The sequence below is a fragment of the Stegostoma tigrinum genome, chromosome X (genome assembly GCF_030684315.1).
Source record: "Stegostoma tigrinum isolate sSteTig4 chromosome X, sSteTig4.hap1, whole genome shotgun sequence".
Lineage (NCBI taxonomy): Eukaryota > Metazoa > Chordata > Chondrichthyes > Orectolobiformes > Stegostomatidae > Stegostoma > Stegostoma tigrinum.
In genome coordinates, this window is record NC_081404.1 from 13,022,467 (window position 1) to 13,038,756 (window position 16,290).

Below are 16,290 nucleotides of genomic sequence, written 5' to 3' on the forward strand. Positions count from 1 at the left end.
ATCAAATGGCAGATCGGGCTCGAAGGACTGAATTACCTATTCCTGCTCCTTGTTCTTATGGTATTATATTTCTTTCCCAAAAGGATGTTAGTGAACTGGATGGGTTTCCATGATAGTTTCATGCTCACTATTGCTGAGTCTTCCTTTCAGTTCCAGCTGTTTTTCAGATCACATTCCCAAGGCATTAGCCTGGGTATTTGGATTATTGGTCCAGTGACATTACCACTACACACTGTTTATGGAAACAAAGACCTGCCTATGCACTGGAGACTTTCTCCAATAAGTGGCACATGTTATTTTTAATAAACCTGTATGGACGTGTGAGGGGAGTTGAGCCCAGACCTCCTGACCCAAGGTAGGGATGCTACCATTGTGCCACAAGATCCAAATAATGACCTGGACCTCCATACTACTACTCCAGTGTCATTACCATTACCCCACCATTTGCCCCTGATGTGGCACGTTAATGGGAACAGATTTTTTTAATGTTAATGATAATTGGCAAGTGTTACAAAGTATTAATTGCCTAATTTTTAAAGGACCACACCACTACAACAAAAAAAAAGGAAAGTTAAATTAACAATTAGTTTGGGTGCCAAGAAGCCCTTTAGTCTCCTCCATGCCCATTGGTTACAGGAAGCCTTGAACATTTTGGCAGACATCAGGTGCCTGTTCAGAATTGATCTAACATCTCAAAACTCTTTCTTTCATGAGATGCTATTGATCACCATCTGCAGAATTGTACTCATGACATACCTTGGTTCACTCCCTGGCCTGAAAATAATGGTGGTGTGTTTTTGTTCACTCTAGGAATGTAGACTTCGCTGATAAATCCAGTAATAATTGTCTGTATTGCGTACTCTTCTCACATTCATTATGAATGGTGCTGGACAATGAAAAGAAAAAAGAAAATCTTGAATTTACAGAGCACTTCTTGTGACCATCAGACATCTCGGTATTTACAGCCAATTAAATACTTCTGATGAAGGGTCTAGGCCCGAAACGTCAGCTTTTGTGCCCTTAAGATGCTGCTTGGCCTGCTGTGTTCATCCAGCTCCACACTTTGTTATCTTGAATACTTTTGAAGTTTAGTCACTGTTGTCATGTAGAAAACATGGCAACCAGTTTGCACGCAACAAGTTTCTAGAAACAGAAATGTTATAATCACCAGATACACCACCCAAGGAAAATGGGGCCTCAGTATAATATCTCATTTGAAAGTCTACCTCTCCGACTGGAGTGAGCCTTCAGTACTGAAATGTCAGCCTTAATTTTTGTGCTCAAAAACTAAAGTCTGACTTGGTCCTGTTCCTTGTGAATCAAGAAGCACTTCTTTTAGCAACTAAACAATTAACAACAGGCTCATCTGCACAAATTGCAAACATTTACACCCAAGATAACAAAGTGTGAAGCTGGATGAACAGAGCAGGCCAAGTGGCATCTCAAGAGCACAAAAGCTGACGTTTCGGGCCTAGACCCTTCATCGGCCCGATGAAGGGTCTAGGCCCGTAACGTCAGCTTTTGTGCTCCTGAGATGCCACTTGGCCTGCTCTGTTCATCCAGCTTCACACTTTGTTATCTTGGATTCTCCAGCATCTGCAGTTCCCACTATCTCTGATCACAACATTTACACCCAATTTCAGTATGATATAGATCCACCTTGGCCTCTGTTGAACTTCCCCATTATGGAAGCCAGCCCAGTCACCAATTCCTAATGCCTTTGAAAACGTGGCAGTGAGCTGCCTCTTTCAAAGTCTGAAATCCACGTAGGTACACCCACAGTGATGTTAGGAAAAGGAGCTGACTTAGTCATCTGCAAAGTGATGGAAGATGTCATGAACAGTACAATCAAGTGGCACGTTCACCTACAACCTGTTCAACAATGCTCAGTGTTCCAACACAATCACTTGCATCAGACCTCACTATACCTAACATTGAGCTGAATGCCAGAGGTGAGCTCAGAGTGGCTGCCCTTGATATCATGTCAGCTTTTAACTGAGTGTTATTAAGGAGACTTCAAAAAATTGAAATCAATAAGAAACAGGGGAAAGACTGTCCACTGGCAGGATCCTACCTAGCACAAGGGACAATGGCTGATAACAGCCAATAATTTCAGCCTGAGGACATTGGCTTGAGACATTCCTGCAACAACATCCTAGGCCCAACCATCTTAAACTGTTTAATCAGTGACCTGCCCCCCCCCCCCATCATAAGTGGGGATGTTCACTGATGATTTCACATTACATGTTAACATGGCTGTCTCCTTAGTCAAATAAGGACTTTATGACTGCATGCAGCATTCAGGCTTGAGCTAAGTGGCACCTCACCTTTGCATCATACAAGTGCAAGCCAGTGACAATATTGAAAACAGAATCTAATCACCTCCCTTCAGGCACTGCATAGCATTAATATTGTTGAATTCTCCACTGATATCCTGGGGAAACTGTTGAAAAGAAACTCTACTGGATCAGAGATGTCAATACTGTGGGTATAGAAGGCTGGGTATCCTGCAGCAAGCGACTCATTTCCTGACTCAACACCTTCAAGAGAGGAAATACTTTCTCAAGGGTAGTGTGGTTAAGGGCATGGGGAAGAAAAAGAGAGAGAAAGAGAAAAAGAGAAAGAAAAAAAAAGAAAAAGAGGAAAAAAGCTGCTAACTATGCCAACAACAGTCACAATGAAATATTTGTGCACATCCTTGGTTAGACTGCATCTGTTGTACTGAGGGACGGACGGACAAGGTGGTGTCTTGTCATAATGCAGGGGGGGGAAAAAAAAAGTGGAAAAAGAGCAAAGAGAGCAGGGCAGGGCAGGCAGTGGCTGTTGCACCTTCTCCTGCCTTGAAAACCACCCCCCCCCCCCCAACCCCCAAACCAAACACACTATAGCCCTGGCTTTAATATTCTCTCTCTCCCTCTCTAGGGCTGGGGACCTGGGGGCTTCAGTTGTCAGGGGCTGAAGCTGTTGAATTCTGTCCCTTGCTAAAATTGCAGAGATCTACTTCAATTAGCATTTAGGTGGCTTCAGGTTTAAATTTGAACAGTGGTCTGTGAAGTGCCACAGTCTTACTATATTAATGATACACTAAGCACAAGTCTAGGTTGTTTAAACAACAAAATGAAGAAAGTTATGTAATCAAAAAATCAGTCATGTGTTCCTAAGGAGTGAATTAGATAAAGGAGGAAGATGCAAACTTAACTCCCAGTTTTGTTTAAAAAAAGATTAGGGTTCACATGAAATATGACAAAGTGAGAATTAGGTCTTAGCCAGAGGTAAAGATAAAGGTCATGAGATATTTCTAAGTATTGTGTTTTATCACATCTTAACCAAACCACTAACCTTAGCTCCTTTTCCAAGGAGGCTGTTCTATTTTCTGGTGTATTGGGAATGTTACTTTCTCCTCCCAACCCCATAAAATGGGCCACCCTTCTTGCTTTATAAATCACCCCAGTATAATTGCATTGGAATTTTAATTAATCAGAACACAAATGCAAGCAAATTGTCTCAAACATTCAATACATCTCTGCAATAGAAGGACTGCATTCAAGTCCCTGTTTAACCTTTAAAAAATCTGATGATTTTTGGAACTTTTACATTGGAGTGTTGGCAGCTGCCCTGAAGTCCATTTAATACTAAAAATAAGTGTGCTATCCATATTACCGATAGAGAAGGAGTGCAGTCTTTTTGATCCATTCAACAAACATTAAAATGCAGTGAGGCGGATGAGTGACAGGGATTTTTTTTATTGATAATTCAACAGAGCCAGAACATGAGTTGCATTTGTAACAGAGGTTGGCTGTACAGCTGTCTCAATTTAAAGTGTACATTATGAAAGATTACAACTAAGAAAGGAGTTGAAACTCATGTTTAAAAAAGAAAAGCCAAAAAATTTACCCACTGACTTAAAGCCAGTTGAGGTCAACTGCAAAGGCTTGGCATAATGTTGACTATAGTACAGCATGAGACAACATTGGGTAGAAGAAAAGTTGTGGAAAACAGTAAGAGTATAGAATAAAATAAATATGGAATGCAAAGATTATTAAAACTGATTAAACATTAATAGACATGACTTAAGCAACAGCATTTAACTGATATTTAACAAAGTGAAAGACCAGACCACTTCAAATTGGTTAACCTGCAATTACAATTCCCCATGTTTAAACTCAATATTTTATGCTTTAATCTTGGCTCCCTGTTACAGCAGCACCATATTGTGATGTCAAAAACTTAATATTCTTCCCCTTCCTCCTCTCCTTCCCCTTCAATAGAGTCAACACCAACTTCTTCATAATCCTTCTCTAAAGCAGCCATATCCTCACGGGCTTCCGAGAACTCTCCTTCCTCCATACCTTCACCAACATACCAGTGAACAAAGGCACGCTTGGCATACATCAGGTCAAACTTGTGGTCCAGGCGAGCCCAAGCTTCAGCAATGGCTGTGGTGTTGCTCAGCATACACACAGCCCGCTGAACCTTAGCCAAGTCACCTCCAGGAACCACAGTAGGAGGCTGGTAGTTGATACCAACCTTGAAACCAGTGGGACACCAATCCACAAACTGAATGGTACGCTTAGTTTTAATAGTAGCAATTGCTGCATTGACATCTTTTGGCACTACATCGCCACGGTAGAGGAGGCAGCAGGCCATGTACTTGCCATGGCGAGGGTCACATTTGACCATCTGGTTGGCTGGCTCAAAACAAGCATTAGTTATCTCAGACACAGAAAGCTGCTCATGATATGCCTTCTCAGCAGAGATAACTGGTGCATAGGTGGCCAAGGGGAAGTGGATGCGGGGATAGGGCACTAAGTTGGTCTGGAACTCAGTCAGATCAACATTCAGGGCACCATCAAAGCGAAGGGAGGCAGTGATAGAGGACACTATCTGACCTATTAATCGGTTCAGGTTGGTGTAAGTTGGCCGGTCAATGTCTAGGTTTCTTCGGCAGATGTCATAGATGGCTTCGTTGTCGACCATGAAAGCGCAATCAGAGTGTTCCAGGGTAGTGTGGGTGGTCAGGATGGAATTGTAAGGCTCTACCACTGCAGTAGACACCTGGGGAGCTGGGTAGATGGAGAACTCAAGCTTGGATTTCTTGCCATAGTCAACAGAGAGACGTTCCATCAGCAGAGATGTAAAGCCAGAGCCAGTGCCACCGCCAAAGCTGTGGAAGACCAGGAAACCTTGGAGACCTGTACATTGGTCAGCCTGCAGAAGACAAAAGCAAGTGTCAGTTACCAGGTATTTAAATACAGCCAGTTGTAACATCCGCCTTCCAAGGCAGGACTAAACTCACCAGTTTACGAACTCTGTCCAGAACCAAGTCAATGATCTCCTTGCCAATTGTGTAGTGACCACGGGCATAGTTATTAGCTGCATCTTCCTTCCCAGTGATCAGCTGCTCAGGGTGGAACAGCTGGCGGTAAGTACCAGTACGTACCTCATCTAGGATCGAGAGACAGTGCAATTTCAGTGTTACAATCAACACATGTAACCACAAGATGAAATCAGGCTCATGTGGCATAACCAGAGAAGAGGTCTGCACGGTTAGTGTTACACATGCCCCTCACCTACCTATTACAGTTGGCTCCAAGTCCACAAACACAGCTCGTGGAACATGTTTGCCTGCTCCTGTTTCACTGAAGAAGGTGTTGAAGGAATCATCTCCACCTCCGATGGTCTTGTCACTGGGCATCTGCCCATCAGGCTGGATGCCATGTTCCAAGCAGTAGAGCTCCCAGCAGGCATTTCCGATCTGGACTCCAGCCTGGCCAACATGGATACTGATGCACTCACGCTGTAAGAGAAACAAACAAAGTGGTGATCAACTAGTTTGACATCTGATCTAAAAACATTCCATACAAACTTTTACTGCATTCATGCTCTGGTAAGCATTACCTTTAGGAGAAAGTCTACTACTCCCTTGATGGGTAGGCAGGCAGATGCTACCTCCATCAGCAAAATACATCTGATTGTTGCCACAGATGTCTTACTAATCAGTTGTTAGGACAGTCATGAATGATGTAAAGGCTGGATAGGTAACCACATAGCAATTTGAGGCAGCTGAAGACATGTAGTTTATGAGAAGCATCTGTACTTGATTGGATTCCTTGTATGACACTGTATTGGAAAGCATTTGAGGGGGTGGTATTACTCCCATTGTGGTCACATGCATCAGGTCTATGCTTGACCTATACAGATGTGGTTCAACTGCATCAGGTCAACTTCTATTTAAGTATCATATACTTGACAGGAGTGCAACTCATGCTGGAGAGACATATGAAAGGGGCAGGCACGCAACTCAAGTTGGGACTGAAACAGAACTGAAATTTAGTATTTCAGATTTGCAGGTAATATGGAAATCAAGCACATCACCCAGCCATTTAGCAATCGGCATATGCCATCTTCAATATTGCATCAGTGTCAATTATGATAAAACAATTACTTCATAAAGTGTACTCCACCATCCCAACATACATTTAATGCTTTTAGCAATTGTTGACATTTCTCAAAGAAATTAAATCTTATTTTGAAATCAATGATTGTTCTTGGGTATACATTTAAGAGGATACTTGATTTAGACGTTTCCTGAAAAAAAATTGAAGCACAAGTAACGATTTTACAACCCACTAGACCCATCTGTAAAAACAGTTATAACCTAGAATGGGATTGCTGTATAAATCCAAAGTTTTTTTTAAAATGAAAAAAAATCGTGTATCATGGAGAATCTCAGAATCCCTACATGCAGAAGGGGGCTATTTGGCCCCTCGATCTGCACCGACCCCACCCCAAAGAGCATACGACCTAAAACCCTCCGCATCCCTGCATTTCCCGTGGCTAATCCGTTTAGCCTACATCTGTGAACACCATAGATAATTTAACACGGTCAATCCAACTAACCTGCACATTTTTGGATTGTTAGGGGAAAACCAGCAGAAACCCATACAGAAGCGGGGAAAACATACAAATTCCATAGTCACCCGAAGCTGGAATCGATCTTGTATCCCTGATACTGGCCAGAAAAAGGGCACATCCGTGCAATTCTTGCGTTTAGCATTGCAATACGCAAACTAGCTAGAATTTCTGGTTCGGATGCTGAATTTGGGTGGGGTCATACTGCAGTGCAGATTGTCTCCAACTGCCGCCATGTCTCCCCTCCCCCCGACCCCTCCCAGAAGGGAAGCAGACGGATTACAACCACTCTCCCCTACACCGCCATCTTTTTTATCTTTAAGCCCAGTAATTTAGACAGGCTCCATTATCCGTAGTTTGATTCTTAGCACAGCTTTACGATGTACAAAAGCTGCCTATTTCACGGTGACCTCGTGTTGACGTTGGCTTTGTGTCCACGTATGACCGTCACTGACGTGTACTGTTACTAAGCAGCCCTACAGTGATTTCACTAGGGAATGGGGACGAAAGCTTTCAGTTTGTAGCTATGGTTGACAAGCCATTGAGCAGTAAGTGTGGAAACGTCAGTAATCCCGACACAAAGCAATTTCGGGGGTCGGGGGGGGGGGGGGGGGGGAAGTATGCCAAATTCAGCTCACACCCTCTGCACGTTGAGAGTCACTGCCCATTGTGTTCCAACATCTCTTTCACATATCCTTGTAGACATATGCAGCGATTAGCTAGCGAAAAGCCTAGAAGTGATCTTAAATTCGCTGTTAAGTGTAACGGATTTTTTCCCTCCGGATAACATTACTTGCAGAAGTCCATTGAAATGGCTTTATTTCATCACCCTTAGCATTAAGTGTGAAATTGATTGTATTGACGGAAAATTGCATGCGAATAGCGTACGTGTACACTATCTTTGATAGCAAGTTATTCCCGTTGTAATTAAATCATTCACAGGCAACGTAGTTTGTTGCATTGTATTTGCAACACGAACAGATCATTTGGTCGGTTTATGCTCACATGAGCCACCTCCCACGCTATCAGCCTTTCTTCCGTTCCTTTCACTTCGGACCGCATTTAGCTATCCCGTGATGTTTATGTTCACGAGATTTGCGTAGTGGAATTTAGAAATTAAGTCAGACAAGTGTACTTAAAAACAACAATTAAGATGCTTAAAAACGAGAACAAGTCTTACAACACGAAATTCCAACGTGTAGCTTGCTGGGGAGAAAGAAAACTCTTTTTGTATTAAACAGCATCTTACCATGATGCCTGGTCCTTGATAGTAGACAAAACAAATGGAATAAAGAGAGGACTTCAGCGACTTCTTCCTACAGCGCGACTTTTACGGGTCGTCGTAAGAAAAAACCTACCCTCAGCTGGGAGAGACATGTTCTTATAGTGGGGCCAGACACCGGGTCCTGGTCAGTGGAGCCATTCCCATTGGAGGAGGTCTGTTTGAGTGACGAGGAACTATCACAATGCTGACTCTCTGATTGGAGGAAACATGCTCCGTTAACCGCTTCGCGGGTTCTGATTGGGTAGACGCTCCTGAATAAACTAATCGCCTTGACCACGAGTGATTTGGAACAAAGGCTGACATTTGAGAAAACAGCATTTGAACTGGCGACGAAATAGTAAGATTCCGGTTTTCAGAGGATAAAATACCTCAGCAATTAATCAAACCACTGTTCTTCTGAAGTAATAAGATGGCCTTGCCTTATAAAGAGAAATTCAAAGGAAATATTTTTTCACTGATAACATCATGGACTACGTTGAACTGCTTATTTGATGAAGGAAATTATTAAATATCTTATAAATACCAATTTACAGATTAACAATTTTCTGACTATTCTCTTCGTTAAAAAGTTTTTCATAATTAACGAAGCCACGTTTCCATCTATTTTACACAAGGAATTTCCCGCCCCCAACGAATAATGCATTCTTTTACAAACCACGTTCAATCTTTTAGCAGAATTACACGACTAGAACCTGCATGTAAAAAGGTGGTATTTTATTTACTGGCCACTGTAAAATTAATACAATAATTCGTGAAGTTTGTTACATTCGTGAAGTTTGTTACATTAGCTCTTTGTAACGATATAAGACGGAATTGCTGTTTCTCTCACTGTATCAGAAAATGTTCTACACGTTGCAATTCGGCCAGCGCGTTCTGTTAACGGCGCCTTCTCAGTTCTAAACTGTCACATCCCGACAAACTTCGCCGCAAATATTGCCCTCCATTGGGGCAGGATCGGGAGACAAAATAAAACGGATTCCTTGGTAATAGCAACTTTGTCTCTTGTTGCTATTGTTTCATGTTACGAAACTGGCTGTGGAATGGGACAGGGTGGGGCGGGGATTTTTCAGTCTTTTGTGCTGGACACGCGTCAATACAGTGTAACTATTTTAAATTGAAGCGGTTTCAGAGAAACAGTCTATTCCTGATTTTGTCGAATTATTAAAAAAAACGAATTTTAAAACATTTCCCACGAGCATTATTATTTTTATTCTATTGTATTTTAGGTGATTTTGACTGTCCGGAGTAGCATATTTCAGCAAACAGACAAAGGCAGTCCTACACACTGGATATAGGGACGTAGTTTTCTTTGCTGGTAGAGAAGGCATAAAGCTGATTATTACACCAGACATTAGCCCGGTGTAAGCTTCAATCACACCTATCAGCTGATGGAGGGAGTTTGTGTCTCGAAATGGAGGGGTCCAGATTCGATTGTATTGTAAGCGTCTCCAATAGATTTGTTGATGTTATCTGAACATATAAATGTGCCTGTTATATGTGGAAGTCAAATTTCGCTGTCTTATTTGTACGGGCAGAAAACCATATCTGGATATTTTCTAAAGTGGGAAAAATTATTATTCGCCCCCAGTAACAATTATGCATTTCAAAAGAATGGTCGCTCGTGTAACATGTGACTCACACTGCAGCTACAGCGTTCTACGTGATTCATTCTGCAGTGACTGCTTTCTCCCCTTTTCCTCAGGATGAGAGCACTAGGTAGTCACAATGAGCCATTTGCTACATCACCCAAGTAACCATTTTTTCACATGGTTGATCCTAAACAGCCATTCATCGCTTGTCATTGTCAGGAGAGTGAGGGCACAACCGTGCTGCTACATGGCGTGATATGGAGCCACGCAGAATAAGAGGGCACGGAAACAATCCAATCTCCCCATCCACATACGATCCTTTTCCCATCCTTCCCAAATCAATTCCATTAGAAAACCCTCCAATCCCTTTGTCTCAGATTCCCATCTAGGTTCTACTTGAATTAATCTATGCTATTTCCCTGCAGCCACTCCCTGGTAATGAATTCCACATTCTCACCATTCTTTTGGGTGAAGAAATTTCTTGGGAATTCCCTACTGGATTTCCTGGGGACTTTCATGTTGCTAACCTCTGGCTATACTCTTCCATACAAGAGGAAACATTCCTTCAGTATCCATAAAAAAAATTCATCCTTTCAAAGATCGCTATTTGCTCACCCCTTAATCTTTTTCAAGGGAAAACAGACAGCCTATTCACCCTTTCCTGATGGGTATAGCCTCACAGTTCTGGTATCATGATTTTCACAATCGGAGTAGGAATCATAGTTGATTTCACCCTGCCTGGCTCTTGGTCCTGAAGTTAGTTTTAGCAGTTACAGTCCCCAAGATCAACTAATTCATGACAAATAACTCCATTTCAACAAATGTCAGGCAGCTGAAATTCAATCCATAACTTTGTTCAACAGAATCTTCTAGATAAATAACACACTTCAGAAATGTTGCACTGCAATAATGATCTAATGAAGGAGAAACATTTGGTGTACAATAATAATTTTAAATGAATATAGAGAACAATAGTTATTTGGGAGAATTATGAGACTATAGTAAGTTGCTAGCAAATACTGAGGAACAAAGAGACCTTGGTGCACAAGTCCATAGATCCCTGAAGGTGTCAGCACAGGCAGACGGGGCGGTGAAGGTGGTGTACGGGAAGCTTGCCTTCATGAGCTAGGGTATAGAATTTGGAACAAGGAAGTCTTGTTACAATTTTATAAAGAACTGGTTAATCCACAGACGGAGAACTGTGTGCAGTTCTAATCACCAAATCCAAAGGATGTGACTGCACTGGAGAGGATACAGAGGAGATTCATCGGGATGTTGCCTGGGATGGAAAGTCTTAGTTATCAGGAGAGACTGAATAGCCTGGACTTGTTTTCCCTGGAGCAGAGGAGGCTGACGGGGGGATCTGATTGAAGCGTACAAAATCATGCAAGACATAGGTAGGGTCAATGCAAGAATCTTTTCCCCATGCAGATATGTCTAAGACCAGAGCAAATACGTTTATAGTGAGGAGTAGGTGGTTTTCAGGGAATCTGGGGAAAACGTTTTCCCCCAGAGTGTGGTAGAAATATGGAACATGCTGCCTGAGGGGGTGCTGGAGGCAGTTACTCTCACAACATATGAGCAGCAGCTGGATGAGTACTTAAAATACCACGGCATAGTAAGCTACAGACCAAGCACAGGTAAATGGGATTAGTTTGGTATTTGTTGTTCAGCATAGACATGGTGGGCTGAAGGGCCTGTTTCTATGCTGCATGTCTATGATGGCTGAAGACATGGTTGATAGTGATGGTGTTAAAAGAGGTGGAGATTTGAAAGAACATGGAGTTCTTGGAGAGTTGGAGTAGAACACAGTGATATGTTGGAGTGAGGCAATGATAATGAATAATACAAGAATGACCATTTTAAAAAGTTAGATTTAAGTGGACCAGGAACCAATATAGAATGATATACAGCCTGTTTTCTGATCCCTGAAATCAGATTACAAGCTGTTCACTTCACCTGTAGGCATCCAAACTCTGCTGCCCATTTCCAAATGCGGATCAAGTTCCATTCACTTGTCACCCCTGTGCTTGCTGTCCCTTGTGTCATTCTAGATGGTGACTGTTGATATGTAGTTCAATGATAGGTTAAATCTCAGCCAGGGCTGATGATAATGCTCATCTGCTATCTATGTGTCCTTCTCAGCAAGAGTCACTGAGGAAAGCTGAAAGTATAACTGATATTCTTTAGTTTGGAGACGTTGAAGTATCCCTCTTACTCCCCAGGCAATTCAGAAGGACCTTTCTGGTTTAATTTTCTGGCTGCATTATCCACTTGCCTACTGGCAGAACCACAGCCATCTTCAAATGTACACATGTTAATCCAGAAATCTGTCTACCAATGCCATTGATTCTGCCCAAGATACCGATCAATCAATCGCTGACCCTGGGTTTATTAAATCGACAGATAGATAATTAGAAATGTGAATCCTGTTGGGCCACTTTTGGCTTGCTGATTGTTTTTTATGAATAGTAAGAAGAACATTTTTCCTTTATAATAACGCATTTCTGCTACAATGAAACTTAAGGACAAATAATTAAATTATTTCCACAATTCTTTTGTTTACTGGTTCAAGAGCATGTCAGATTTGCCACTGTCAGTAATCTCAACACAGCTTGCCTCTCCTAGATTGCATGTTGGAAAGCTAATTAGAATGGACAGTCAATTTTTCAATCCTGTCGCTAGGAGATGAATAGCTCTGTTACCATGGAGACTGCCTTGGCACCCTGGTGGGTTGTAAGCCTCTTTTATCACATCAGAGCATACGACTGCTGTCACATCCATAAAACAGTATTTGCAATTCACTTTTTAGGATATTGTAGGCACTTCCACAATCCAATTTCCCTATATAATTGTGCAATATCTTTCAGAGAGAGTTGAAAGAAAAGAATCAGTATCTAATTGAATCAGAGATAATGGGAACTGCAGATGCTGGAGAATCTGAGATAACAAAGTGTGGAGCTGGATGAACACAGCAGGCCGAGCAGCATCTTAGGACAAAAGCTGACGTTTCGGGCCTAGAACCTTCATCAGAAAAGAAGATGCTGCTTGGTCTGCTGTGTTCATCCAGCTTCACACTTTGTTATCACGGCATCTAATTGAGTCAGTTTAGTTTGTAAGAACAGAAAGAAACTTGCATTTCATAATCTCAGGGTCTTCCAAACACTTTACAGCCAATGAAGCACTCCAGTTGTCTTCATTGTACTGTAGAAGACGTAGTCAGCAATTTGCATACACCACTCAATGTGATGATGACCAGATAACATTGTCTTCAGTGATGTTGGTTAAGTGATAAACATTAGCAAGGCACCAGGGGATCTGCCCACTGTTCTTTGAACAGTGATCCTGGGATCTTTGCATTCACCTCGGAGGTCAGGAGAGGTCTCAGTTTAATGGCTCACCCAAAAGATGGTGCTCCTGTAAAGACAGCATTCCCTCAGCACTGCACTGCTAGGGTCACCATAAATTTGGCTTCAAGGCTTTGGAATTAGACTTGATGTTGGCTATGGCTCCATGGGTAGCAGTCTCACTGCAGTTCTGATGAAGAGTCCTGACCCGAAACACTGACTTCCTTGTTCCTCTGATCCTGCCTGGCCTGCTGTGTTCCTCCAGCTCTACACTGTGTTGACTCACTGCAGTTTGCATCTGCAGCACTAGACGACAATATCATAATATGCCTGAGAGTAATTTCTTGCCATCTATGGAAGCTTACCAGCCTGCGGAATTCTTTTCGAGTAGACACTCCTGTTTGAAGATGATGAGGCTGGCGGTTTGGGGTGGGGGCTGGTGGAGGGAGTTGGGTGTTTCTGAAATCATAAAAGCCCTACAGCAATGAAAGAGACCATTCAGCCCATCAAGTCTGTACCAACTCTTCAAAGCAGTCCACCCAGACCCTATTCCCACAATTACCGTGGCTACTTCACTCAGCCCGCATATCCCTGGGCACTAAGGGGTAATTTAGCACAGCCAATCCACCTAATGCACACATCTGGACCACAGGAGGAAACCAGAGCACCCAGAGGGGACACACACAGACACAGGGAGAATGTGCAAACTCGACACAGGCAGTCACCTCAGGCTGGAATTGAACCCAGGCCTACTAGTACTGTAAGGCAGCAGTGCTAACTACTGAGCCACCAGGCCAAAATCAATGAGATGAAAACTGAGCAAGCTGTATTATCAGGCTACTGCCCAAAAGGATGGTGAAGTTTACCCTCTAGTTGATAACAACTTCACAAAAAGACTGGAGCCAAATCAAATAAATATTTTTTCCTTAAGACAATTCCATTTAAACTTTTTTTTTCAAAAAATCATAAAATTTGTAAAGTTTAAAATGAATATAATAGATAGGAATTGAGTGTGCCATGCATTAACAGAACAGTAAAAAACATACTTTATATTTTTGTCTCTTAAACATGAATACAAGGACATACAGAAAACACCAAGGAAGAGATACTCAAAAAGCAGTAAATATATGCGGGTTTAATCACAAGTAATTGACTGGAATGTAGTCAAAAAGACCAACATATGCAAACGTAAATTTTACACTTTGTTCCTGGCATCTATTCCAGACAAAAATCAGTTTTCTCCCCTCTCCTCTCAAAGATACTGCCTTGTTTTGTACCTAAGTAAAATGGGTCCCAATTTTTCATTTGCAGGTTAATTGCGGCATTGAGCATCAGAGGGTGCCAGAAGAATCTCACAGCTGAGCCCATTTCTATCCTCAGCTAACATCTGTACATGTATATGTTTCACCAGTAGTTTTGATTGATTTCTTTTCTTCTCTGGTCTAGGGAGCTGTCATCATCCAAAACTGCCGCTCTGGCAAGAGAGCTAATTCAGACCAACTGGGACCAAACCAGTCTGGTATTGACTCATAAAATCACTACATCAGGAAAACATAATATTTGCTTTAAGAAAAGACAAACTACAAAAATAAATGGTTTTCAGGTATATTTTTAAGCTTAAATAAATGCTGTGCCAGAAAAGACTAATATTTTTACATACGAAATTGAAGTTCTGATAATCAATGTTTGAATGTGATCGGGGTTACAGTGACATGATTATCAGTGACATCCCTGACATTGATTTCACATGGATCTGCTGATGAACAAAAGATGTTTGCTCCTTAGAATGCTGACTCTATAGAATTGTTTCACCTGCCACGAACCATCAGCCATCTCAATCTCTTGCATAACTAAAACATTCATAGATCCCATACTCAAAATAGGCATATTATATCCCTGAACCATTTGTGAAAAAAAATAATGGTTGTAAGCTCTAATGGAGGTTGATTATTTCAAGACTGATTCGCACAGTGCCTGCAAATATTCCATAAACTGCACTGGCTCTTACAACCCAGAGGCCCTGTGTTTCATTTGTGTCATGTTCAAAGCAAATATGTGTGATTGTAATGTCCCTTAGAATGATAAGATTATTACATATGCAGATGTGTATTGTGGTCAGTCATAGATTATTCAGTTACCATAAAATTAAAATTTAAACCAAATAAATCAACTCTGCCAGAGATTCTCGTCATCTTGTGCATGCTCAGATTCCCGTTTTTAACAATTAACCAAATCTCATCATGTATCTGTAGATGTCATTCTCATTTCAGCTAACACCAGTTGTCTTATATAAGCACTCCTCAGGATATGATTGTTTTTATAATGCTGGGGAAGGGAAGGGGAGAGATGGAAGTGGAATGCACCAAGGCAACATCAAGTGATGGAGAAACAAACCTGGATGATTATTCTGGTCAGTTACTTTCAGGGAAATGGGAATATTTGAACAGAATCTTCCCTGGGGTTATTAATTGGCTGAGAGAGGGGTGTAGTGTATTTTGCCTTCAGTCTATACTGCAATACACTTCACATCAGAAAGACAAGGACCAGGGTGGATCTTCAAGGAATGAAAACCCTCTATTGTCATAGCACACTCAGGAAGTTTTAAAGGTAGGTGAACCCATGCCTTCTCTCTTATAGTCCTGACTACAAGATTCCATCTGGTGAACAAAATGATCAAAGTTTACGGGGATAATGGGAACTGCAGATGCTGGAGAATCCGACATAACAAAGTGTGAAGCTGGATGAACACAGCAGGCCAAGCAGCATCTCAGGAGCACAAAAGCTGACGTTTTGGGCCTAGACCCTTCGTCAAAGTTTACAACTCTTTCTGGTAGTTCATTATAACATCAACAAGTTTACAAAGATCAGCGCTCCTTAGTTTTGTAAGCATTTTATTTTGTTACATATCGTAATAATCTCATTTCCTGGGTTCATGAAGAGTCCATGAATTTATCAGATTTGCTTTAATGAAAATGTTTTCTGGGATTAAAAATTCCAGGAAATTTGGGACACACAGTCATTTATAGCTCGTTAGCCTACCAGTATTATTTACATTTCTATAGCAGTTTCACAGCAATCTGATGGTTGATACAATCTTTTTATTGAGTCAATGCATTTCATTGTGTGGCGTAATTGCCTTTGCCATCTCTTGATTAGC

General features: G+C 41.7%; 1 protein-coding gene across 1 annotated transcript; it reads right to left on the reverse strand.

Moving 5' to 3' along the window:
- Window positions 1-3,727: 3,727 nt before the first annotated feature.
- Window positions 3,728-8,298, reverse strand: LOC125448231 (tubulin alpha-1A chain). Its single transcript, XM_048523347.2, has 4 exons — window positions 8,162-8,298; window positions 5,575-5,797; window positions 5,297-5,445; window positions 3,728-5,208 (listed from the first exon to the last, which is right to left on the reverse strand). Exons 1-4 carry the CDS (start codon window positions 8,162-8,164, stop codon window positions 4,228-4,230), a joined length of 1,356 nt encoding a protein of 451 aa, XP_048379304.1. The 5' UTR covers window positions 8,165-8,298; the 3' UTR covers window positions 3,728-4,227.
- Window positions 8,299-16,290: the final 7,992 nt, after the last annotated feature.

Excerpts from the sequence above, each read along its gene's own strand:
- LOC125448231 (XM_048523347.2), bottom strand. Across the intron at positions 5,446-5,574 it reads CTTGGAGCCAACTGTAATAG|ATGAGGTACGTACTGGTACT; the intron begins GTAGGTGAGGGG and ends TCTCGATCCTAG. Across the intron at positions 5,209-5,296 it reads TGGACAGAGTTCGTAAACTG|GCTGACCAATGTACAGGTCT; the intron begins GTGAGTTTAGTC and ends TGTCTTCTGCAG.